This window comes from Podarcis raffonei, chromosome 3, assembly GCF_027172205.1.
Source record: "Podarcis raffonei isolate rPodRaf1 chromosome 3, rPodRaf1.pri, whole genome shotgun sequence".
NCBI classification, from domain to species: Eukaryota; Metazoa; Chordata; class Lepidosauria; order Squamata; family Lacertidae; genus Podarcis; species Podarcis raffonei.
In genome coordinates, this window is record NC_070604.1 from 63,521,106 (window position 1) to 63,547,579 (window position 26,474).

The 26,474-nt window shown below is 41.4% G+C and overlaps 1 protein-coding gene across 1 annotated transcript; it reads right to left on the reverse strand.

The window, feature by feature from the left end:
* Positions 1 to 17,750: 17,750 nt before the first annotated feature.
* LOC128410581 (p53 apoptosis effector related to PMP-22-like) lies at positions 17,751 to 23,736 on the reverse strand. Its single transcript, XM_053382030.1, has 3 exons — positions 23,307 to 23,736; positions 19,795 to 19,938; positions 17,751 to 18,525 (listed from the first exon to the last, which is right to left on the reverse strand). The coding sequence occupies exons 1-3, from the start codon at positions 23,506 to 23,508 to the stop codon at positions 18,311 to 18,313; spliced, it is 561 nt and encodes a 186-aa protein (XP_053238005.1). The 5' UTR covers positions 23,509 to 23,736; the 3' UTR covers positions 17,751 to 18,310.
* Between the last annotated feature and the right edge of the window lie 2,738 nt (positions 23,737 to 26,474).

Genomic DNA, 26,474 nt, shown 5'->3' on the forward strand with positions numbered 1-26,474 from the left:
CGAAGTTTCCTATCATAGAATATGCTGTTTTCATGGCTGCCACAGATGGGATCCACAAATTCACAGAGCTATCCACTATGACTCCAAGTTCCCTTTGCTGATCTGGCACTGTCAGTTTAGACCCCATGAGTGTATATGTGAAATTAAGATATATTTTTGCCCCAACCTGCATCATTTCACACATGTGTACATTCTGTTGCATCTGTCATTTTACTCTTCATTCTCTCAGTGTGGAGAAATCCTTTTGGAGCTCTTCACAATCCTTTTTTATTTAACCACCCTGAAGAATGTAATATTGTCTGCTCACCCCCTACCTCTTTCTTATTTATGATCAAGTTGCTAAGCCCAGGTTCCAATACCTAGCAGAAAGCGCTTCACAGGTTTATAATATAAATGCTTGCATAGTCTAAGGCTCTAAGCTCATTGGACTGCTGAAATATACTCAGAGTTGCAAAGTGATTTCATGCTCTTGATTCAGCTCATAGTGGTGAGGAGGAATGAATGGAAGTCCCCTCAAAGTATCTGCTTTATATACATTATTTACACAATGGGCTGCACATGATTGGCTAATTCTGGAATTCTACTGTAAGCCAATCAGGTTGTGGATTCACTTATATCTGGAGCATGATTGGGTGGTTCCTGCCAACCAATCATACTGCTGCATTGTTCTAGGACCAATCAGACGGCTGCAATTTGGATCCTATTGTTCTAGGACCAATCAGACTGCTGCAATTTGGATCCTAGTGTTCTAGGACCAATCAGATTATTCCCTCAGTACATAACAACTGCCAATGTGAGGACTGAGAAATGAAAGGATTTCCTGAAAGTTCCCCTCAGGAAGCAGATGAGCACCCTGCCTTTTCAGAATACAAATGACTTAGCCATGCACTAAAATGTATGCAAAACCCCTCCAGACTCTTTGCTTCTTTTCCTCACAAAGTGACAGTGGGTAGAAATATTTTCATCGGGTCACTTGCCTTATTAGCAATGGGAAGTTCGGTGAAATGTCTCGGCATGCCAGTTCATTTCTAGTATTGCACTTTCCTGGAGTTTACTGGCAGACAGCAATAAAAGGACAAAATGTTATTAAAAACAAAATCACTACAATGCCAAGAAATTTCCCTAGAACACCAGAGCAACGTTGTGACTTCCAGTTTACATCATCTTAAATGTACTCTGATTTGTCTGGTTCTGATAGTTATCACAGGGCAATTGCCTTTACACTAGGGCCCCATTTCCCATGAAGTCCTAAAAATTTGACTTCAAGTCACAGGTTTCTCATACTCTGCTGTGAATGACGTGTCAACATTCTATTGCCATTAAACATAATGATGGGGACAATGGAAAAAATAGCAAAAGTAAACAGTTGACCTGGCAGTACTCCAAGTGGAAACCCCAGGGAAACAAAAGAAAAATGGCATAATAGCCTTGCAAAGGCCCCGTCTGGTGCCATGGGATCTGTGAAGGGAACTTCCTGGTGAGTTGTCCCAAAACGTAGGTTCCTGGAAACCACATTTATTGGAGGAGTCATGAGTACAGTAACAACAGAGAGTGGTTTTAAAGGTGTTCTTCCGCTAGATGAAAGCGTCTCTTACTCATGGAAAGGCTGTTCCCAATTTAGCAGAAGAATATTATATGCAAAAAATGACTCCAAATTTAGAGGATTTATTCTGTGTATTCCCAATCCCTTTCTACATGCATCTTATCAAAACCTTCATAATAAAATACCTTTTTGTGGGGGCGGGGAGTCAAATTTCTTTTCTTTTTTTAATTGATGCTTTATTGAACATTTTTCAAATATAAAGCAGTAAAGTGATACAAAAAGGAAGAAAAGAACAAAGAACAAAACACGCAACTGTGTTAAGGGGGGAAACCCATTATATGAATAAATACAAAAATACCCAAACCCATACGTTCTTTTGTAAATTAGATAATATTAGCCTGATACTAATGTAACTATTAATAGCCTGCTACATTTTGTATGAATTCATTCCAAATATTGTCATATTTATACAAGCAGAGTCTACGTCTGTAAGCAGTCCGTTCGTAGGTTGCAAGTGTTATCATATTATCAACCCACTGATTAAAGGAGATAATGTCTTTACTTTCCCAGTTCATCAAGATCAGCCTCTTGGCTACCATTAGAGCGCGTAAAATCCATTTTTGTTGTTCAGTTGTTAACTTCCATATAGTAGGTATATAGTTCAGAACAATATTCTCTGCTGAAAATTTTAGGTTTTTTCTGAACAGTCATAGTTATACAATCCAGCAATTTCTCCCAAAATTTAGTAAGTATAGAACACTGTATAAACATATGTTTCAGTGTTGTCCTGACCACATCTCCAGCATAATGCAGACCTGGGGAATCCTTTAAAAAGACAGCAGGTCAGTTCTGGGGAGGGAGGGGGCAGGAGGAGATGGCTGAATCCACAGGCTTTTTTAGAAAGACAATTTGAAATGTCTTTAAATTCCCCACATATTAATACAATCTGCAAGGCTGTTTTCACCCTTTACCACCTCCACATGCCCCACCCACTACATTTTCCAGCTAATGAGAGTTAAGAGTCCAAAACGTCTGGACAACATCCAAAACAACATGTCACCAGGTTGGCAAAGTTTGGATCAAATATTCCAGCTGTCTCCCAAATGCAGCTGAAACACCAGCACCAAGAACACATGAATGGCTGTGCTGTGCTGTCTTGGAGATTTCATGGATAACTGGAGATATGATCGCAGCCACAGTTCATATGTTAGGTTCTTCCTAGGTTTGTCTACTTTCTTTCCCCTGGCCTTGCTGCTGTGTCTGTAGTAGTAGCAGCTGCAGGACAAGTGTAAATCCAGAAGACAGAGTCTTTTTAGCTATGCAAATACGGTGATAGGAAAAGCTTCCCTAGTTGAATTTCTGAGCGGGGGTGGGGAGAGGACAGCAACTTTATTCCTTCTCCATTCTACAAGCTTTTCTTAAAACTCATGTCAACACTAGTGCTTTCTTTCCAGTCCCACCCACCTTCTGTTTGGATAAAATATGACACAAAGACATTTAGGACCAGGAAGATGATGCCATCCTTTATCTGGTGCAGTTTGCCGTTTTCTTTCTTAGCTGAGCACTGCCATCTAGTGTACAATTGAGTTTACATAAACCAATTTAGAAAGTTTATTGGGACAGTAAATAAATACGTAGATTACTGTTATAATTGTTGCATGGTGTCAGCTATATATATATAGTGTCATTAATGTGCATGATGCTCTCCAGCGCTTAATGGGGTAAGTCCCTGTTCCAAAAAGCTTACAATCCTACACATTTTTTTCTTGGTTCTATTTCTGTAGTAGAATCATAGAATAGTAGAGTTGGAAGAGACCCTGAGGATCATCTAGTCCAACCCTGTGCAATGCAGGAATATGCAGCTGGAGATCAGGCCTGCAACCTTGGCATTATTAGCACAATGATCTAACCAACTGAACTATCCAGGCAGCACTTAAAATGCTTTTTGCACTGCCCAGGAATCAAACCTGGGTCACAAGAATAAAATACATCCCTAAACAGGATCATTTTAGACTACAGTGGCTCCCAGTGTAAAGTGAGACAGACATTAGATATTCTGTTAATACTGAAACTGACATGGGGACAAATAGAAAAAGACGCCTTCACCCTGGTATGGCTCCCCTTTATCACATACACAGCCCAACAAGATAATGACAACAATCCACCAACAGCATACAAATCAACATAGCTAACCTGATCCAAAACACCCACCCACCCCCACTCACACACGAAAACAAAGATCACCACAGCCAATCACAAACAAACAACCACACCCTAGGCCAACCCCAACCTCTCTCACCAACAAAGAAACACAAGTGAATAGCAGAGAACCTACACAAGCGAGGCTGACGCAAAACCCCACATATATTAAGGAAAATAGAAACATTGCCACCCAACCCCACCCCACTCACCTTTTCCCCCTCCACCTCTCCCCCCCCCTTTTCTTTCCAATGTCTCAACAAATGAAACTGATCTGTAAAAAATGTTACTTGAGGAAAATAAGAGAGAGAGATTGCACATACTTTTGTAACCCAAGAAAATCTTTAATAAAAGTACAATATTTTTTGCTCTATAAGACTCACTTTTTCTCTCCTAAAAAATAAGGGGAAATGTGTGTGCAGGCTGCGCAGCTATCCCAGAAGCCAGAACAGCAAGAGGGATTGCTGCTTTCACTGCGCAGTGATCCCTCTTGCTGCTCTGGCTTCTGAGATTCAGAATATATTTTTTCTTGTTTTCCTCCTCCAAAAACTAGATGCGTCTTGTGGTCTGGTGCATCTTATAGAGCGAAAAATATGGTACATTTTTTAAAAAAAGATATTGTGTTGATGAAGTTACAATGGTCTTATCACATGTCTGAGGCTCTGCCCTTCTTACATACATAAACCCCAAGCAGTTTAGAATACGAGTGATTTAGTCATAAGGATGCAGAACAGGTAACAATGAGAACAGGGCCCAAGTATCCCCCTTTGCTGCCCCCTTCATCCCATCTCACTGCTTCCATTCTGTATTCTGCACAGGTCCATCTACTGGTCTTAAAATGATTTCTTTGTGCCCTACTTTTTCTAATAAACAGTAACGGCATCCAAAGCATCTAATATATGTCTCCTTACTTGTGCTTAAACAGGTGGATCTTGAGCAGTTTAAAGCACAGCTTGGACAGGGAAAGAGGCATCTTTGAGCAAATCATTGGCAGGGGGCAGATCTGAACGTCCTGGGATTGATGGAAGTGAGAGGGTTCAGTTCCACTTACATTGTGTGTCGTTTTGGTACTTCTTTCTTGTTTAGGAGTCACACAGCATTCCCCACATTTATTCCACTTCTTCTGTCATTTTATTCCAGGGTTTTTCAGACTCATTTTCTGACTTTCCCCATCATTTAGGGGTTCTCCAGATGACCAACTGGTCAGGAGGACCAGTTCTACCGCATGACTTGGATTTTCCTACTTTCCCCCAGCGATGCAGGGAGATTCCATGCTGCTGTACAGAATCCAATGGAAAGTCAGAGCAGAGGAGCCTCTTATCCAAAACAGCTGTTCCACCATCAGTTAATAGAAACTGTATTGGCAGATTCCCAATATGATTTTGTGGGTTTGCACACACCTTCTATACCCCTCTCCCCAATTGCCTATAAACATTCTAACTCCAGGTGCCAAATTCACTTCCAGATAGAACAGCCCTTCCTGGAAGATGCTTTGATTTTCATGGATCTCCAAACAGAGATTGTCCAAAATATGTTTTCTTTTTAAGAGACTGTGGGAAAGGTGTCCTCACATCATCACACTTTCAACAGTTATTGTACAGTCTCACATGGCATTCTTTTCTAAGGTTCTAGAGAAGGATGCAGTCAACTTTGCATTGAGAAAAGCTATAGTTCAGTGGCAGAGCTCATCTTTTGCATGTTAAAGTCTCAGGCACAACCCAGGGCATCTTCAGATGTGTCTAAAACTCTATAAATCCCCTGCCAGTTTATAGAAATAGTATTGATGTAGATGGACCAGTGGTCTGACATGGTAGGCATGTTCCTAGGCCCCAGGACACTAGTGTCAATTTTTGAGCAATGATAGTAGGTCTTTCTATCACAGGATCAGTCTTAAGTTTTTCACTGCCTGAGAAAAAAGCTAAATGGATGCTTCTGGACCCAGCTGGTCTGTCCACTCTCACCTCACCTGATCAGCTTCCTCCTCAGCTGATGGTAGAAGAAAAGAGCCTTCAGGCAGGTGCTGGGTATGCACATACGCAAGTCTTTCTAGATCAGTTGTTTTGAGTGGTTTTTGAGCTTGGTGTTGCTGGTGAGGGCAGTTGTATTTCCTACATCAAAACTGTTCAAGTTAATCTGCTGCAAGGGATATAGGCAGTGTGACTAAGATTAAGACAATGCCTTCCATACATACCAGACCTTTAAAGCACATTGAGAGCACATATTCCTGGGAACTGCAATTTGCCAAGGGAGCTGGGAATTGTAGGTCTGCGAGGGGCAAACTATAATTCCCATAATTATTTGTGGGTGGGCTGTGCTTTGAATGTGCTTTACAGGTCTGGTGTGTATGCAGCCAATATAGTAAGTTATGAGTTTCGTCTGTACACAATATCTTACTATATAATAATATTGTAAGTCTGTCATCTTCCTACAGTTTGTGTGGCTGCCAATAGGTCACCACAGCAACTCTAGTGTGATGGCAGCAGGCAGGCAAGTAAGCAGTGCTGGTGGCAAACATCCTGGGAGGTGGGAGGTGCTTGCCAGGCTGCTCTCTGAAGTGCCTCCCATTTCAGGGGCAGGGGTGGCAAGTGCAGTAAGCAGGGATGTCAGCCACCAGTACTCCAAATGCATAAAGGTTTTATCAAATACTTGTTCGGAAAACATCCTCCATTGTATTTCCCCCACCCACCCATTTCATCCATTACTGCATTCAATATTGCATTCAATATTCGTGTCATAATCTTTGTAATAAATCTCCTCCAGGTGGCATATGTGTGCCTAACAATAAGAACGGACATCATAATAATCTTCAACCACAGAGTCCAATTTTGGATGTTGGGTATAGGTCATACAGTTTAGCATTCTCAAGCAAAGGGAGTTGAAAAGCATAGCATAGAATACCATAATTCAATAATCCTATTATTAACTTTTTTCCGGATCCCATGTTTTAAGGCTCATATCTTTTAAAAATGATGTGAATGCTTTGCACTATTATTGAAGTATTTTAATATTCCTGCATTTTCGACTGTGTTTTTGAGTTTTTGTGGTATTGCACTTTATAACTGCAGCACGAGTATTATTACTGCTGCTGCTGCTGTTATTGTTACTGCTTGTATTTTTGAATCACTGCTTGGGTCCAAGAGAAGGATGGGGTGGGCCAGGCATTCAGGGGTGCCACCATTGGCAGGATCAAGGGTAGAAGAAGTATTTTGTGACGAGGTAGCCATGCACCCTAGGAGATAAACAAATCTATGCCACAAAGTCTTGGTAGCCATGCCAACATACCCTCCCAGCTGGGTGGACCAGATCTGACCCTGCTCCACTCACCTGGGTACTCTGCAGTACAGGTATATATGGAGAGGTGAAGGGGGCCAGGGGGGCAATCATCCATAGGGATTCCATGTCTCACACCATAAAATCAATTCGTCTGGAAGCTAGGTGTGAAGGTATGAACCTGATGTTGGACCAGAGAGACAGAATGGGGATTTTTGGGTGTTCGGTATTTCCTATATCCAGTCTAGCAATTTTGTGGGAAATTCTTCATTGCAGAACCAGGAGTGGCAGCTTCGAGAACATGAGCTTTCTCCTTGAAATAATAAGCAGTATTTGGTGTGGCTTTCAATAGCTGACTAGCTGCTGACACAGAACCAGTTTCTCAAAGAATCTTTTGTCTTCTACAATATATATGAAGTCTCTGCCCCGCCCTCCTTCCCTGGCAATCTTTCAACAGAACACCCTTTCAATACTGTATCCTTTGTTCTTATGCAGCCACAGGCACCATCCAAACGCAAGAGGGAGCAATCAGCCAGCTTGGGGGAACTGCAAAGTGTACAAAGTGCAAAACAAATCTTTGGGCAAGGGGACCAAAATGCCCAGTGAGGACTGAGCATGCCCAGTGACCATGGAATATTTAGCAATTGTTTCTGAGAGAGAAGGAAACAGACACCCAGGCTAGAGGGTTAATGGAATGCAGTGTTCTATAACAGGGCAAGGTTCCAGTCAGGCTTGAATGGTGCAAATACTCCACACAGCAATATTTTGATGTAGTTCCCACCTGTTCATATAGTTTCCAATTAAAAAATAATAGAATAGAATAGAGAAAGATTATCAGTGTGGCATCACAAAACGAGAGCAAATATAAAGAACATTTTAAAATACTGGAGTTTCATTATTCCACACACGTTCCTCCTCCCTCCAATGTCAATGGGTAGATCACTACCAGTTTTTTTTATACTGGGAGTAGATCACAGTCTCTTGGGAATTGGACATGCCTGCTATATCTGATTCCTTTTCAGATAATCAACTCTTTAGCTCCTGCATTTAGTGTAATCAAAAAAAAAGGCACATTAAACATAGGAATCAAAGAGATGATTATCTGAAAAGAACTGCTGCCTGACCTATGTTTTTCTGTAATAACAACAATGATGTAGGACCTCAAAAGCACCCTATATCATCCAAGGACTGTGCAGATATTCATTAGCAAGTTACCTGTGAGTATTCCCAGTTTTCTTCTTTTTCTTGGGGGGGCTTTTGCTTTCCTTTCTCCCACACCTTGTATTTCAATGGAGAAAAATAATATAGGATAATTGTGCCTTTTGTGAAGCCAAAAGGGGGGGAGGGATATAACTCAAAAGCTGTCTTCTCCTAAATATTTGGATTGCTACAGCTGCATCTCCAATTTGCGCTGGGTATGTGAAATATTCACATGGAAGGTAAGAATCTCCACACATTGCCTTTGAATCTTTACTTAAATTAGACAGACAGCAAACAGAGAGAATAAGGGAAGGGCCAGACAAATTATAGAACATAATTTGCAAGTTGAAACAGAAATGGTTCTTTAGCAGCCAGCAGAAAGTGTTTGACGAACGGAAGCTAAGCCGAGAAACTCTACTTAACAGCAGAACTATGTGCAGAATTGCAGCTACAGCAATTCAACCATAATAAAAAAATAGTGAGCCATATTGTTAACTCTACACAAACTAGCCAGACCTGATATACATGTCCCCTGACTCTCCTAGTGCATTCAAAGGATTTCACAGCTAGATGTGTGGGAAAAGGAATCATATGACTGCTTCTTTATCTTGTGGCCACATCCATTTTCAACAACATTTTTTTAAAAAAAGCATGGGTGTGTTTTAAATACCACAGCCACTGGTGTCACATTCTGAAAAGCAAGCTGACTTTCAGATAGGCCAATCAGATGTTTGCTTTGCTTTGCAGGCAGCTGTAATTAGCATGCTCTGAATTTGCTCCAGGTTCAGGAACAAAGCATGCAAATCAGCTCTGCTGGGTCAGACCAAAGACCGGTCTACTCCAGAATTCACTGGCCCATCATTGGGAATCCCACAAGCAGGACATGAGCACAGCAGCACTCTCCTGCTAATGATCCACCTCAACTGATACTCAGAGGTATACAGTTATTACTAAAGGGAGTATAACTTTCATGAGTAGTTGCCACTGGTGGCCTTATTTATTTGTTGCATTCAAATCCTACCCTTTTCTCCAAGGAACTCACTGTGATGTACATGGTTCTCCCCTTCCTTATTTAATCCCCACAACAACCCCATGAGGTAGGCTGAGAAGCAGTTACTGGCCCAAAGTAACCCAGTGAGTTTCGTGGCTAAGTGGGGTTTTGAACATGGGTCTCATTCCTAAGCATTGTAAAAAGCTTATGGAAATATTCCTTCTTCTTTTTTTAGATTCACATTCACAAATGCTGTGTGCCTTACATTCCTCCAAATGACAGAACTTATGGGAATGTCCCCATTCTGTAACCCAGGTGAGCCACTGCCAATCAGTCTAGACAGTACTGGGCCAGAGAGACCAATGGTCTGACTCGGTATAAGGCAATTTCCTGTGCTCAGATGTTCTCTGCATTCACAGTGTACTCCGAGACCTTTGTTGTATGTAAAGCTGTCTTTCTTGTTGTATGACTTTCCTTTTGAGTGTGAAAACAAAGCTCTTTTGGTTCCACCTGTCTTGCAGGTCCTAAGGCAACACCCAGCGCCTTGCCCTGCGTGACTGTGGTGCTCATTCATCAAAGCAAAAGCATCTCTCCTTCTCAGCTCTAGATCTGTTTCATATCACTGCCAGCCAACAGCCAACCACGGTCTGTGCTGTGCGACTAGAGGAAAGATGCTGTTTCTTTGCCACTGTATATAAATTGCCAAACTTTCCAGCCCGTCCTCCGTTAAGTGAAGTGGGTTGTCTCTATGCAGCCAAAAAGCTCGATCTCTCCCCACCCTGTTTTCTTACTGTTACTACAAACCAGCACAGTTTCTCTTCTTCCTCTTTTGCAATTTCCTGTTCAGTGTCATTGTGGGCGTCTTTACCATGCTAGCATTTCTTTGGACTCTTGTTGGCAGTTGCCTAGAGGGAGGTGGGTGGTTCTTAATAAGGTGATCTGATGGCATCTGGGAAACCATCTGCCTCCATCGCCTTTGGTGACCAGCTACAATTTAATGCTACCCTGTTTGCATCTTCAAAGCCCTTTAAAGATATTACGATTCACAGTTCTTCTAGATTACATGGTCATAATTGGCAAATGGCTGTCTCAGTTTTGCGCACATAGAGCATGTGAGGTTTCCCAGCAGCTATGCAATGCATCCCTGAAGTCTTGGCCTCTTGGGTCCTTAGGTGACATTCTGAGCTCAGCAGCCTTACACCTGCCTTCTGCCTTCTCTGCGCTCCGAAAGAGCTTGTCTCAATGCATGTGGGGGCATGCCTGCAATACCATGAGTCCATGTATCATCTGCACTGGCTTCAAGATTGAGAGCTGAAGCAGGTAGACCAGTACAGTGGTACCTCGGGTTACAGATGCTTCAGGTTACAGACTCCGCTAACCCAGAAATAGTACCTCGGGTTAAGAACTTTGCTTCAGGATAAGAACAGAAATTGTGCGGTGGCAGCGGGAGGCCCCATTACCTAAAGTGGTGCCTCAGGTTAAGAACAGTTTCAGGTTAAGAACAGACCTCCGGAACAAATTAAGTTCTTAACCCGAGGTACCACTCTACTGCCATATGCAATGTGGTTTGGGCCAGTGTCCATTTGAGGTCCAATTCCTCTGCACCACACCTCTCCTAGTCATTGCACTTCTAACCAAAAGAAGGCAGGTCTTTTAAATTTCAATTGGGCTATTGTATATTAACCAAATGCATAATTTCATAATTATTTTATATTATCAAGGGAATTGCTGTAAGGTTAGAATATAATCACACCCAACCCTCAAGAAGTTGTCCACCCAAGCATCTACCAGTGGCATCTGACTGCCAGGGACAAGATAGGGCTGTAGGAAGCCATATGCCACCTAGATGTTGAGACAATGTTTTCCAGCCCATTTGTTGTCCCTAAGGGTCAGTTGCTGGACAAGGGACATGGAGTTGGAGATGGTGATTGGAACTGGGCTTTAGAGCAGAGGTAGTCAGTGCTGTACCCTCAAGATGGCCCAACAAGCCCAGCCTGCATGACCAATGGTCAGAGATGATGGAAGTTGTAGTCCACAACATCTGGAGAGTGTCACATTGGCTACCCCTGCTCTAGAGCAAGTACATCAGCTGTAGCAGTACTCACAAAAGCAAGCTTCTTCACAACCAATGTGCATAATGTGTTTACTGCAGCCACACTAGTGTAATGCATGGCATTGGAAATGGGCAATGAAATGTGCCAATCAGCCATGGTGGACTCTGCAGCTGAGGTCCCTGAGTGCTTGGGGATGCCTGTCAATTCTACCCTTCAGAGTGATGTGTTTAGCACAGCAAACTACATCCTACCTCTACCCTTTATCTTACTTGATATCCCTCCATGTCCCCCCACATCATATCTTGATTAAATTTAAAACAAAATTAGATAGATACCTTGGAAAGGACATCAAATCTCTTTATAATGTATTTCAGCCTATTAAGTTCCACAAAATGAAAATCTTTGACACCCTTGAAATGTTTGCGGCACGGGTTTGTCAAAACCAGTTGGGAAAGTCTGCCTGGCAAATGACAACCAGGGCAAGAAGGTGGAGTTCCTAAACGCAATTATGAGGCTTCAAAACACCACTGCAGCTCTGCCATGGGAAATAGCTGTGTAACTTTGATTTCCAAGCTGGAATGGCTTCCCTAGCATTTGTCTAAATGCCCTCCAGGGATTTCAGGAGAACAGCTTCTTGGTACAAAGGCGTTGTTTATTGGGAGTCTCATCCAGTGAGGTGTGGCTTCATCCAGCCCCCGCTCAAGGCAAAGGCACAAAACAAGTTTCAACGGAGGTCTGAAATTGTCATGGGGAAGATTTCTGCTGATTCAGGTTTTCAGTGTTCAGCCTTCATCTTGCAGTATTTGTCAAAGCCTTTTTAAAAGAAGGAACAGAACACCCTGGCTTCCTCAAAGTCTGGAACCTTTCATAAGAAAACACTAAATTCTAAAAATATGTGTGCATGTATACAAGTCAGTTGGATAGTGACACTATTTCTAATATTTGACACCATTCTACAATACAAATGGTAGAGAACTTGGACTAAATATTATCCATGGTGAGTTGCTCCCTTATCCTAAACACCAATCCACAAACCCTATGTTTCTCTCTCTTTTCATAACATTCCACCACCCCAACTCTTTCTATCTCTTTCAATTTTCTTTTATCATTATTTTGTTGCTGATGCTACGAAGTCCAGCTTTTTAGCCATAGCCAACCAGGTCTATTTCTGATATAGGTTTGAGGTGACAGAAAGCTCAGGACACGTGAGCCTGCCATATTTTTCTCCAGTGCCATCTCTCCCCCCCCCCCATCCACCCATCCACCACATTTGCCAGAAACAAATATAAGTGGAAGTAGTTACGTTAGAAGAGGGAGAAGGAGCAGAGACAGTGGAGCCTAGGAGATGTGACAAGCCATGGGGAGAGGAGTTTCTGCATTCTCCTCATTCAAATATTAGGAAACACTGGCTGATTAAAAATAATAATGAGACTGAACGTGAGTCTTTTTAGTGATGTGACAAGAAGTAAATTGATCTCATGCTATCTGTCTCCTGCTGAATACACTGAATCTTTCACAAAACAGTTAACTTGTGGTATGAGTACAGAATGCATGTGTTTCATTTGGCTCAGGTTTTGGATGAGTAAGAGACACACCTGGGGAGTGTCTGTGGGAGAGAAGAAACACAAGTCTAGGCGTATTATCACATCATTTCCATTTCCATCTGCTCACATTAAAAACCCTATTCAAGATTGCAGCCTGGTCCCTTTTTAATTTATATTATCATCATCATCACTACCACATAGTCAAAAGGTCTACTCTTAAAAAAAAAAAACTTCAGTTGCAGAACAGATTTATTCTGCCTCATGGGGCCTTTTCAGCTTCTGCCTTCTTTCTTGGTTTCATAACATTTTTATTTTGCAGAAGTCCCATAAGTAAAGAACTGCCCCCTCAGGCCCAGTGTGAATTTGGACAATGTCACACCCAAATTGGTTTCAGATATTGTTGTGAAGTTAAATGAAATAAACACAAAAAGCTGCCATAAAACTTGTGTGTGTGTTTATGGGTATGTAATGCAAGAAACGGGAACTGTATTTTATATCTGTGTCCAAGCCCAGGAATATTTAATGTGGGCTGAGGGTGCAGAGTGAGATGCTCATCAGAACTAGTAATGGCTCTGGGACAGTCTCTCCTGACAGGTAGATGTTACCATACCATAGGGAGACAGTCACCACAGGTGATACAGAGTTGGCTCAGTTGGGCTGGCCAGTGCTGGGAGGAAACTCCCAGCCCAGCCCAGCAGCTTGTGAGTCAGAGGTGAAGTGGTTTGGACAAGGGAAGAACAAAGCACTGTGGAATCTTTTTACAGGCCATTTCTCCTACCACCAATATGCTTGCAAGTAATGGACCACACAGGTATGGAGACCCAGAATAGCCACACCTTTACCTCACACCAAGGAAGTGGAGGGAAATGACCATTAGGGTGAAAAAGTGAGAGATGATAATGATTGTTATTTGTTACATTTATCTATCATCCTTCATCCAAAGATCACAGGATGGTTTGCATCATAAATATTCCCCACTCACTGTATAACCCTGGAGACATTTTCTTCATAGCTACAGCCACCACCACCATAACACAGCAAGAGGGTTTGACTCTGAGAGCTGGGCCTGGCCTTACCTCTTGCAAGTCAAGTGGCTGTGGAATTTGAAGGCAGAAGGAGAGACATGCCAAGATAGGAGATATACCATTAAATTCCTTGGCAGACTGAAAAGAGACGCCACATCCCCAGTCAGCCAGTTTTGGAAGGCAATATTTTAGTAATTAGTAATAGTCAGAATGCAACATTTACAGCCTTAAAATGGGTATCTCTATTCTCTCTGATTGTTTTCATTTGCAGGTCTAAAGGTTTTCCCAAACAATCAAACTCCAGATTCATTTTAGCCTTTTCTAGATACTCCAGAAAACTCCATGACTGACTATGATGTCCTATCAGTGCATGATGATGAGTGGAAATTGTTGTGTCTCTGAAGTTTCTGGTAAAATAACCTTTTGAGTTTCACTTCACCTTAGCCTACAGGGAAACAGGGACTGATGAATTAGTTGTGAATACTGCTTCGAGTCTTTACTCACTAGTGGAAAAGACAAAGATTACTACTCCATGAATGGGACTAAATCCAGCCAAGAGACAAATCAAATACATTCCCAGCCACATACAGAGAGGTGCAAGACACTGTGATGGGGATCTACTGAGCAAAAGAACAAGTCCAAAAATTCAGCCCCCTTGGGGCCCTCCTTGAAATAAGGTTTCTAATCCCATGCTTCTAAAACCATGGCAAACATCATCATCTTTTTGTGTTTTGTGTCCTTGTTGTGTTTAAGCACAGTGAATTAACTGTATGCTGTTCCATAACTACAGCCAGCTGAAAGTCCCCTCACCACTTCCTGACTTCCCTCCCATAGTAGTCAACATGGTACCCTCCAGATGTTGTTGAATTACAGCTCCCATCAGCCCCACCCCCTGCATGAACAAGGTCAAGAATGAATGAGAGTTGTATTCGAGAAACATCTGGAGGGCATCACATTCTGCTTCCTTAGGAGAAACTTTGTGGAGCTCTGTTAGAAAGGTGTATAGAATTCTAAGATATAAAGCTCTCACCTTACCAGAACTTGTGTGCAGTCTAAATCCACTCTGCATGCTGAAACATTCCCTGAATCTTCAGCATCACTTTATCCATTCTGAGGCAAGGATGTGCAGACTTTGAAGGCTGAAGGTGATTTGTCACCTCATTACGACTAGATGTGCTCAAATTATGGTTTTGAACTATTATGTATTTGGACTAAAATAATTACGAAATGAACATTCCAGTGCTGTCACTAAAAGCATGCTGAAGGGCAAAGAAAATTGTGGATGTTTCCTTGCATTTAAGCACAAACAAACAAACAAACAAAACCTTCTGTACTCATAGAAAAGAGCCAAGTATTAATTTGCAAAGCCCTAAACAACTTGGATCAGGGATAACAGGGACCATCTGAACCCTGATACCCCAGTTTGATCACTGAAACATCTTTGGTTTTCATCTGAGTTAGTGAATCTATCTGGTGTCGACATGAAATTGGGGCCTTCAGTGCAGGGGCAGACTTCGGTAATCTTTGGTTATATGGTGCCCTGTTTGAGGCCAAAATTGATCTTTTCAGTTATAGATCTTCTCAGTTTTGTGCTCCATCAGCTCAACACCCTGTACAGGGGAACTCCCCACAAGGCCCTATATCTGGAGCTGCGTCAGTGCTCTTGGTCCAGACTTGTGGACTGCCCTTCCAATAGAGATTCAGCAGACACATTCAGTACAGTGGTACCTCGGGTTAAGTAGTTAATTCGTTCCGGAGGTCCGTACTTAACCTGAAACTGTTCTTAACCTGAAACACCACTTTAGCTAATGGGGCCTCTTCCTGCTGCCGCGCTGCCAGAGCACAATTTCTGTTCTCATCCTGAAGCAAAATTCTTAACCTGAAGCACTATTTCTGGGTTAGCGGAGTCTGTAACCTGAAGCGTATGTAACCTGAAGCGTATGTAACCCGAGGTACCACTGTATTAATTTTTAAATATTTGCTGATAACATTTCTATGCTGCCAGGCTAACTTAGACAATTAAAGACATTTATTTCTTTTATAGTTAGTGGGTGATCTGCAGGTTTGGATTATTCTATCATTCTCTCTCTCTCTCTCTCTGTGTGTGTGCTGTGCAATGATGCAATTTTTTAATGCTTGTGAAATGGAACTTCTCCTCTCCTTCACCTGTTCACGCCTCATGCTCTCCCTAAATCTGCTCTGGAGGGTTACAGGAACCCCTAGTACAGATTTAAAGTTAAGCAGTAGGGGGATGACTCCTGCTGCGCAAGCAGAAATCCTAATAATGAGTTACTTAGCACTACATTGGATGCAGCCTTAAGTATATATATATTTTACAAATAAATAAGAAGCATACTATTGAAGGACATCTCGACATAAAAGTTCATACTATTGTCTGTTGTTTCCATGTGTTTCCGGTTTTAGATTGTGAACCCTCAGAATAAGGACCTCCTACATCTCTTCTTTGTAAAGTGCCATGCAGATTGATGAAACTATACACACCTTTTTGCATGTAGGACAGGAGCTTCTGAGGTGGGGAATCAGCCCAATGTCAAAACCCCACCTGCCATTTGAAGCGAGAGAGGTTGCGTTGTGTAATGCTTTTCATAGTGTGCTTGGCAATCCAGATACAAGATCCAGGTGGGTGCCAACGGGCCACTAATTTTTCATGGACCTGCTGCTTCATGTTAATGGAACTGGGAGGGATAGATTCCAAACTGCATTTCTGATCTAGCAGAACTCCAAAGCATATATTTAAATGAATGTGCCATTTCATGGGCTTCAAAGGCAACGTTTCCACATGCCTAAGCTGTTGTGGGTCTCCGCCCTTAAGCATTTTCGTATCAATCCAACACATTTTATAACCATACAGTGGGAGACAGCAACTTTTTATTAATCAGCTTTAAATATACAATATAATCTTTAACATGCAGTTTAATTGTCAGAACAGTGTACTTGGGTTGGAATTCAACTATTCAAACCACAATTACAGTTGGTTTAACACTTCACTAACGCATTATACTGTATAATATACAGAACTTGGTAGTGACATAGTTCCTGCCAGTGAGGCTTACAATATCTAAGGCTACAATTCTTTACATGCTTAATAAGCATAGCATTAGCCTGTAAGATGGTCAGGATAAATGATGGGGGAAAGGGAAAACAGCAGTAACAATGCATCAACAGGTGGGTGGGTTTTATTTTTTCCATCTCCCCCCCCCCCAAAAAAAAGAATTCCTGCAGGCATCCATGATATAAAGGAACTGGCTATCAAACGGTCTGTTCCTTGTGAGGCAGCTTCCAATTCAGTACCTGCTAGGCTTTTCCTCCCTGCAGCACCAGTTATATAATAAAGAGGGATTGTGCTACTTCTCACCAATTGTTGTGCAGAATTACAAATATATTACAAAATAATTACCTCTGTGAAAATATCATAATAAGGACTTTTGCCACTTTCTCCCCACCCCCAAGCACTGACCACTGAGGATAGCTATGTGATTATAAAGCAAATGTATAAACGAAAAGAGATTAATACAAAAGCACGGTAGGAATATTAGCAAATGGTTACCTTGCATAGCTTTGCTTCTGTCTTATGAAAGAGCATGAGTTGACTCGTGCCATTTTGTCTGCAGCCATTTCTCCCATTATGGCTTACACAGCGTATTCGCAACACACAAGTAGGCAGGTGAAATTCCAGAAATGGAGATCAATGAATTTAAATATATTTTCATGTGCTTAAAATTTCATTTCTGGTGGCATGAGTAGCAAACACCAGCAGAATTTGGATACCTCATGAGGGAATTTTTTTCCTGCAATATAGGAACACCTGAAGGACTGTAGATGCCAGAGAATCAACTGATAAAACTCATCCAGTTTCAATTAACATATTAAGCAACTAAAACAAACATTTCAGTATTTCAATTCTTAGGATTTCCATTAAGTTGCCAGGTTACCTTCGCTTAATAATGCTACCACTGACAATTTCTTTTTCGACAAATTATTAAAAATCCACTGGTTAAAACAAAAGGATGTATGTGGACTGTTCTCAACCACAATGGGAACCAAATTCCCTTTCAATAGGAACAGATCAGATTCATTTAAGTATGCACAATTTAATATGTAAGTCTTCAATCACACCAGTTGATTAGTGAATGCTTGATTGGTCTACTCTGCCACAGAAAGGCAATTACACTATAACCTGCCCGTTAAACAGGAAAGGTAAAAAATTTTGGTTCTTCCTAGGAACCAAAAAGGTTTATTTAAAAATCTAACTATTCTACATCAAACCAAAAAGGAAAAATAACGTATTGTTTTTAACACTTTGGCATATTTTTCAATGTGTTTTTAAAAGCTGTTAAGCCCCTCTACTGCTTCAGTGTTTGGCTAAGGTGGTGGTGGAGGCTGAGGGATATTTTAGTCTGCACATAACCGGCATGCAAAAGTTTAGGAAATCAATAACATGACTCTGTTGCTCTTCCTAGAAGTTATGCATAATAAGGTTTGACATTTCCCAAAATATGATCTTCATACAGGGGGAGGCAGCAAAGGAAGAATCCCAGACCTATACCCATAAGACACATGGTCCACCCAAAGCCATAGGACCAGCTGAGCTCATTCCTTATACCTCCTGGGTAATTTTCACGTAAATATTTTGAGACCATTACAGCGTAGATGACAAGGCCCATGAGAGAGAATACAGCTGCGAGAAAGAAAGAAAAAACACTTTAAGTAAAAATGAGTGGTGGTGAAAACAGAAACAATATAATTCCTTCTCATCATGAATTAAGATCAGGTTAGTGCAATGCACTCTACACAAGGTTGCCCTAAAAGAGTGTTCAGAAACTGCAGCTGGTGCAAGAGACAGCATCCCATAAATTTCTGCATTCATTCTGCATTCAGACCATATTATGCTGTTCTTATATCAACTGCACTTGCTTTCAATTCGTTTCCAGGTTCAGTCCAAGATGGTGGTTCTTCTCTATAAAGCCCTAAAAGGTTTGCAACCAGGGTATCTGAAAGGCAGTCTCCTCCCGTGGGAAGCTCCCGTAAGAACCTCTTCCCTGTCTAAGATTTGGTTGGTGGCAATGCAAGAAAGGGGCTTCCCTAAATGGCTTCAGCCAATATACCTGAAGGAGCGTCTCCACCCCCATCGTTCAGCCTGGACACTGAGGTCCAGCACCGAGGGTCTTCTTCTGGTTCCCTCACTGCCAGAAGTGAAGTTACAGAGAACCAGGCAGAGGGCCTTCTCAGTAGTGGTGCCCGCCCTGTGGAACACCCTCTCATCAAGGAAATAAACAACTATCTGACTTTGAGAAGACATCTGAAGGCAGCCCTGTTTAGGGAAGCTTTTAATATTTGATGAATTATTGTATTTTAATATTTTGCTGGAAGCTGCCCAGAGTGGCTGGGGAAACCCAGCCAGATGGGTGAGGTATAAATAAGTTGCTGTTGTCGTTGTTGTTGTTACTTGTGGCAGCATCCCTCGTTTGGAATTCCCATCCAAAATAATGGCTAGTTACAGCTCATAGGAACTGGAGTTTAAATGGAGAGTTCCAAGTTCCCCATCCCTACTCTTAAGGAAGGTAGCAGAGAGAAGATTCGGTGGTTGGAGATTATGGAGCAGACCACCCATGAGGACAGTGATGATAAAGCTATAAAGAGGTAAAATGGCCTGGTTTAGGAGACATCAATTCCTAAGGCATTATATATATATATATATATATATATATATATATATATAGGCGGTTAACTATTTTGTCATGTGATTCTGTAATTATTACTGAGCTGCATCTTTGTGAATTCATGCCACTCTGCACCACCACACCCACTGCAACTATGCGAAAGGACGCTCCTGATTCATTGTGCACTTTAAGAAGGTCTGTTGCTCTTTCCCTACAGCTAAAGAAGCAGCTACTCTCTCCAGACCAAAGCCAGGCATCCACCCTTTGCACTGAAAACACAGCCTTACCCGCAACAAAACACAGGCCTCCGATGCCTCTGATGAAGTTGAAGCGAAGCGTCGGGATGGCAAATGCAATGATGGCCAGGGCAAAACAGATCACTATGATTACAAATCCAACAAAGAAAGTGGCCGCTGCAGCCTTACCCCAGGCTGAAAAGAAAAATAAAAGTTAGCTGCATTTTGCTCTCTGTTGTTCCAAGATAGCCGTACAAGTATATGCAGTGCTTTTTTTCCCCTAAAAAAAATGTTTGAGGGTACTCTCATTTTCCTACTCATATTGAAATACTACCCCTCAATGAGGCTAAATTTAGATTCACAAAATGTTTAGGGGTATGCGTACCCCTGCGTACCCCCAGGGGCGGGAAACCACTGAGTATATGTAACAGTTAAAGATGATGTGTGTCCTCCCCTTTTTGTATGAACTGGGCTTTTAACATAAGTCTGGTGATAGATATTAGTTTTTTTTTCTTCCAAACTACTTTTCCCTCTGTTAAGCTGGATTGCCAGGTTATGGTATTGTTTCAAAAACTTATTTGTCCAGAGGTGACTGTCAGACAAGCAAAGCTTGGCTCAAATGACTCTTGGTTGTCTTAAGAACTGTTGTATGTCTTTAGCTGTAATAGTATCCTGTCACATTAACACACTGTGTGTAGAAGCTGAAGGGAATAGGGGAGGCAGGAATAACCCCAAAGTGTCAGGGAGATAGCAATCCAGAGTACACATCTGCCTCTAGTCTTTGGGTGTCAATCGGGAATGAATGAATAAATATTTGAAGGAGTCGCCTTGGGATTTTCATATACCTTCATGTAGATGAAATCAATACTAAATGAGTCAGGATCTTAAAAACTTGAAACTCAATGTGTAATGTTGCAGAACATCTGCTACTGAAATGAGTATTTAAAACACACACACACACACTGATTTTAATTCATGTATTTAAAGTTTTTGAGGCAAACTGTTATGCCCATTATATTATGTGCCTGAGCGTATAGAGTAGGTGGGTAAATAGGTACATAGAACTGCATTACTGCTGTTTAATGATCCCACTGGCTTTTTAAATTGAACAACATAGTCAACTGAAATTGACTCTCTCTGTCTCTCTCAATCTATTATACTTTCTATGGGAATTGTTGGTGTCCCAACAGGCATAATCTTACAAGAGGCATTCCCCATTCCCTAGCACTTGAGAGGGAATGTATTTTTAAAAATAGGAGTTGCAGTTTGCAGTTTTGCTAAGACACACACACAAACATGCACACAAAATAGAAATATGTAAAATATACCAGCCAATTGATCAGGGGCACCTTTTTAATTGATCAAAATGGTTTTAGTCTATTAAACTAACCAATTAATTGACTAAATACTATTGAAGTCTTACTGTATCATATACAGTATGTGTATTTGCATAGCTTGATTAAAATGCTGGTGTTATTTTGGAACAAAATAATGAAAAAATAAACAATATAGAAATTATTGCTAACATATTTGGAAACTTTAGGCCTGCAAAGCATCTCAAGTTCTGCAAGGTTTTTCTCATATTGTCACCCAGCCAATGCTGGTCAATTGTTCTAAGAAGGAGAATGGGGGAAAGGCAGTCTTTTGAGGGAGAAAAGCCTAGGGAGACAAGATGCAACCCAGAGATCTTTATCTAACTCTCCATCCATCTTTTATGGCATGGTGGGGAACCCGTGGTACTGCATTGCTGGACTACCTCGCTCATCATGCTTGACCATCGGCCATGTTGGCTGGGGATCATGGAAGTCCAACAACATCTAACATGGCCACAGGCTCCCCACAGATGTATAATGGCATTTGGCTCAAAGCCAAACAAAAATATGGAAGAATCTGTATCAGACTAATGTACACACTATACCTTTAAAGCACATTCAAAGCACATTCTTTCCCTCAAAGAATTCTGGGCACTGTAGTTTACCAATCACAGATTTGCAATGCGCTGTAGTTTACCAACAACAAACTGCAGTGCCGAGAATTCCTCAGGGAAAATAATGAATTTTAAAACATAAAACATAATTCTAAATTTTGCTTTCAGGTAAGTATGTATAGGGATTACAGCCTTAAAGTAACGTCCCCATCTTTTACCACCTAGCAGAGAGAGTTTCACATTTATTTAATATAACCGTACATGCTTAAGAATGGCTGAAACATTACATACAAACCACAAAGGAATACTTATAAAGCCAAATTCACATTTCTTATTTAAAGGGTGAGGAAGAAACAGAAGTATTTTGATCATGAGTCCTAAAATCAGTTCCCAAACTTGACAGGAGAACACTAAGAATTAACATATCCACCAGGGAGGGGTGGTGCTGTGTGACAATTGACCAAAACGGTGAGCACTTACTTTTTACTAGTAGTTTTGCATTTTTACATATTATGACCAGCTCATAAATTGACCCAGCCCACAACCCAGATTTTCACTTCCTATTTTAACATTTTTTTTACCCTGACAATTATTGCAATTGCTGATTAACCCAACATAATCTCTTGTGAATCACAAGAGGAAGCAGAAGGAAGTCATATGGATTTCAAAATTGATGTTATATGGGAAACAGGGAGTCCGTATTAAGAAGATGCTTAAGGGAGGCCTTCATCCCAGGGCATATCTTAAGAAAGAGATGAGGAATGACATCTTAGAGTAGACCAAAGTTATTCTACTGTAGATATAGATTTGCTAAACAGAAAATTACCCAAAGTGACGGTTTGTATATACATTACACCATTTGTCCAAATAGATTTCCTTCCTATTCATTAATATTATGCTTTCCCCACACAGTTCAACACAGGCTCTATCACATGATTCTTCTGAATATGCAAAGCTCAGTTCCACACAACAGTTCTTTACAGTATGCTTTCTTTTATGGATTCTCTGCCTGATGACATCTCCATGTCTACCCAAAGCTATTTCTTGTCATGGTGGAAAGTCCAGGGGAGATAAAAAGGAAGCTGTTAACCAAACTTTGCTTATATTGTCAGCACTTGTTCTACTGTCATGGATATAAAATCGCTCCTTGAAAGCCTGAGGGAAGATTACTCATTTATGTAACTGGATTTTGCCTCATTCTAGCATTTCAAGATCACTCCTTGCCATAATTGCTAAAATTCATTCTTAAAAATAATTTCTGAACATTTATATTTTGAAGAAAAGTTTAGGAGATATTGGTCAAAGCGAGCAGAAGCACTCAAGTCCAGAATAAGAAGAAAACATTATACATATTTACCAATGAAAGGTAATTACTTTCTTCTCTAAGCTCTCCTTTCAAATAGGAGATGATAAATTAGATAGATGATAGAGAAAGAAAGAAAGAAAGAAAGAAAGAAAGAAAGAAAGAAAGAAAGAAAGAAAGAAAGAAAGATGATAGATAGATAGATGATAGATAGATAGATAGATGATAGATAGATAGATAGATAGATAGATAGATAGATAGTCAGACAGATATAAAGCTTGAGTAGACTAATCACGATCATTGGATCATAGTCTTTACCACTGTGATTCTTACCAAAATCCATGAGCGATATGCATTCCCATTCTTCTCGTTCAGTACATAATCTCCATAACGAGCCTTGTTGCATAAACGGTCGGGTTTCTGAGTTTACCCAGCCCCAACCAACCAGTGCAATGATACCAAAGATCATTGCTAAGCCCAGAAGAAGAGGCATGATCCATCTGCAGCGTGTATAGTCCAGACCATACTGAACCATCTTGTTTGGGTCTTCTTTAGTGGTTTGACAGATAAGCAAAAAAGTCTTCCTACTATTTGCTTCAGCAGCCTGGGAAAAACAGTAGTTTAATAAAGGTTTATGAAAAGTGTGTGTGTGTATATATGTGTGTGTGTGAAAAAGAGAAAGGAAGAAAGACAAAGACAGCGAGCAGCTTTGTGATCCAGACAGGCGCTGAAGGAAAAAGCTCCACCTACATTTCACTGAACAAGTAGCTGCAACAACCTGTTGAGCTGGAAAGAAAATTCAGGGCTGTGCACACCTTGAAACCCGCCCTCCCTTTTCTTTTTCTTTTGCTACTAATTAAATGATTATTGTGGCCCATTGCCATTAGCATTTTACCCTTTCCTGGCTTTAAGATTTCACAGCAAAGAGCAGTGTGATGTATTGGCGGGAAGAGAGAAAAGAAAGATGGTGAACAACAAAAGTAGCCGTTGGTTTACCTTTATGAAGGATGAACAGAAGGTCGTGCCAATACCACTTGAGGGTGATACTGATAGGCTATATTATCCATACTTTCAAACAAACATTGTTTAATTTTATCTTACTGTAACAGTGATGGCTTCCACTAAATATACTTAGGAGTTGTTCCTTTGGCGAAAAGGCTTAAAATTCTCTTAGAGAAATTGTGGTTTCACAATAATCTGTCAATGAAAAGGAGGCAGTGCCAGCTATGCAGCCAGCCATGTTTTGAGGCTATTTGAGGGGAGTGTGTTTGCCTGAGAGCTTTATGAAATGAATTTTGATTTGCTGAATCCAAATCTGACTTTATCTAAGTCTCCAGTTTAGCATTGACCAGACTCTCCAACATTTCTCCAATGAAAATAGGGACATCCTAAGGAAAAGTGGGACATTTTGGGATCAAATCAGAAACTGGGACAGCTTCTCTAAATCAGGGACATCTCTGGAAAATAGGCACACTTGGAGGGTCTGTGTTGACCCTAAAACCACAGCTAGCAGTCAAGTCAGCTAATGTCAGCTCCTCACCAGCACAAACATGCTCTTGCATATTCACCATTCAACCAATTTAGATGGGGTTTTGAGGGCAACCTAATGTTAGACCTAACTCTTATCCCAAACCATTTCAGAAGCCTAAGCTGGAAATTTTAAAAATGGCGGCCAACTGGAATTTATTTTGGGCAACAACACAACATCTGCACAAAATATGTCGTGAAACCAATCTTGTTAGTTATGTAGTAGATTGAATGACAAATGATAGACTGTGAGGGCCCCTCAGGCAAGATGCCCTTAGTCAGTCCTTTTCAAATGGAAAGGGTGGGATCATAGACTCCACGCCCCAGCACTGTTGCTGTGGGAGTTACTTCTCCACATGATCCAAAGACAGACAGCAGTTGGCTGGGGAGCAAGGAGGAGCTTCTCATTCTATCAGAAACTGTCTCATGTCCAAAACCGCAGCAGTTTTGCTGAGCTGCTCTTTGAGTAAGGATGCATTTGTAAGCAGACCACAGTAATAATTTCCCTTCTGTTGTTTATATATTTGAATGGATACCTCCCATTCTTTTCCCCCTAGTGCTTAAGACTTTTGAAATGTAAGAACATGAATCTTATAATGCAATCTGCACAAACCTAGTGCCCTTCAAATGTTTTGGACTATAACTGCAAAACATTTGAAGGGCACAAGATTGGCCAAGGCTGTCGTAATGAATCTGCTTGTTGGAGAATTTAAGGCACCCTAATGTATGTTTGCATACTAAAGATGTTTTTAAAAGCTGCCGTAATGGCAAAATTGAGAAGCGAAGACTCCCTGGAAAAGACCCTAATGTTGGGAAAGATGGAGGGCACAAGGAGAAGGGGACGACAGAGGACGAGATGGCTGGATAGTGTTCGCGAAGCTACCAGCATGAGTTTGGCCAAACTGCGGGAGGCAGTGGAAGACAGAAGTGCCTTCCACAACAGAAGTGCCTTCCACAACAATGGCAAAATAAGGGAAAAAAATAAGGATGGTAATTAAGGGGCTGTTCTTCCACTTCACCGTTTAGTGATCTGTAGTATGACTTGTTCTTTTCTCCAAGCTGTTAAGTTTAATCAGGAAACTGATTAAACTGGTACTTTAAGATAGGATGCACACAATACTATTCACATCCTGAATATGAGGAGATTAAAGGGCTGCTACTGACATGTTCAAGGTCATCTCCCGTTGGTCATTCATTTGGCCAGAGATGCAGAGGTAGAGGTCTTTGGTGCAAGGGGTGTGTGTGGAATGATGGCTGGCATGTATTTCAGTAGTAGTGGCGGTGGCGGGGGTGGTGGTGGCAGGGCCCCACCCTGCCCCTTGTGCATTGGGTGAAACACATTAAGGATATCCCCGACATCAGGCTCTCAAGATGTTGCTGAACTACAACTCCCATCAATCCCAGCAAGCATGTCCAATGACCAGGGTGATGGTAGCTGTAGTACAGCAAGTTCTTGAGAGCCAAAAGCTCCCCACACCTGCCCTATATGAATGTCAGTGGTGGGACTAGGGTAAGATGTGTGACTTCTGTGACAAGTATAAAGCCCTTCTGTGGGAATGAAAGGCTAGATAAGATGTGATGAACAAGTGATCTGAAAACTGAATGGAGGATAGGTTTATCATCAACTGTTAATGTGGACTGCTACTATTTAATTACATCAACCAGCCAGGAGGCGCAATTCCATTTCCCCCATTCCCCCGTTTCCCATTTCTCCCACCAATCAGCATTCCTGGCTGCTGGGGGTGAACTAAATGGAGCAATTAGAGTCCTTAAGGCCAGAACTAGTCACATGAAGATTATCGTCTTGATTTGGCTCTTCTGTTGCCAAACTAGAAGTGTGTAGCTGCTTTGGGAAAGACACTTGCTGGCAGTGCCTTTTGTAAGATTTGGGGCGCTGTGACTCAACTCAAAGCACATGCCTCTGTAAAAGTAGTGTATGCCATTTTGGCTTGGAATATAGCCAACCTCTGCTGG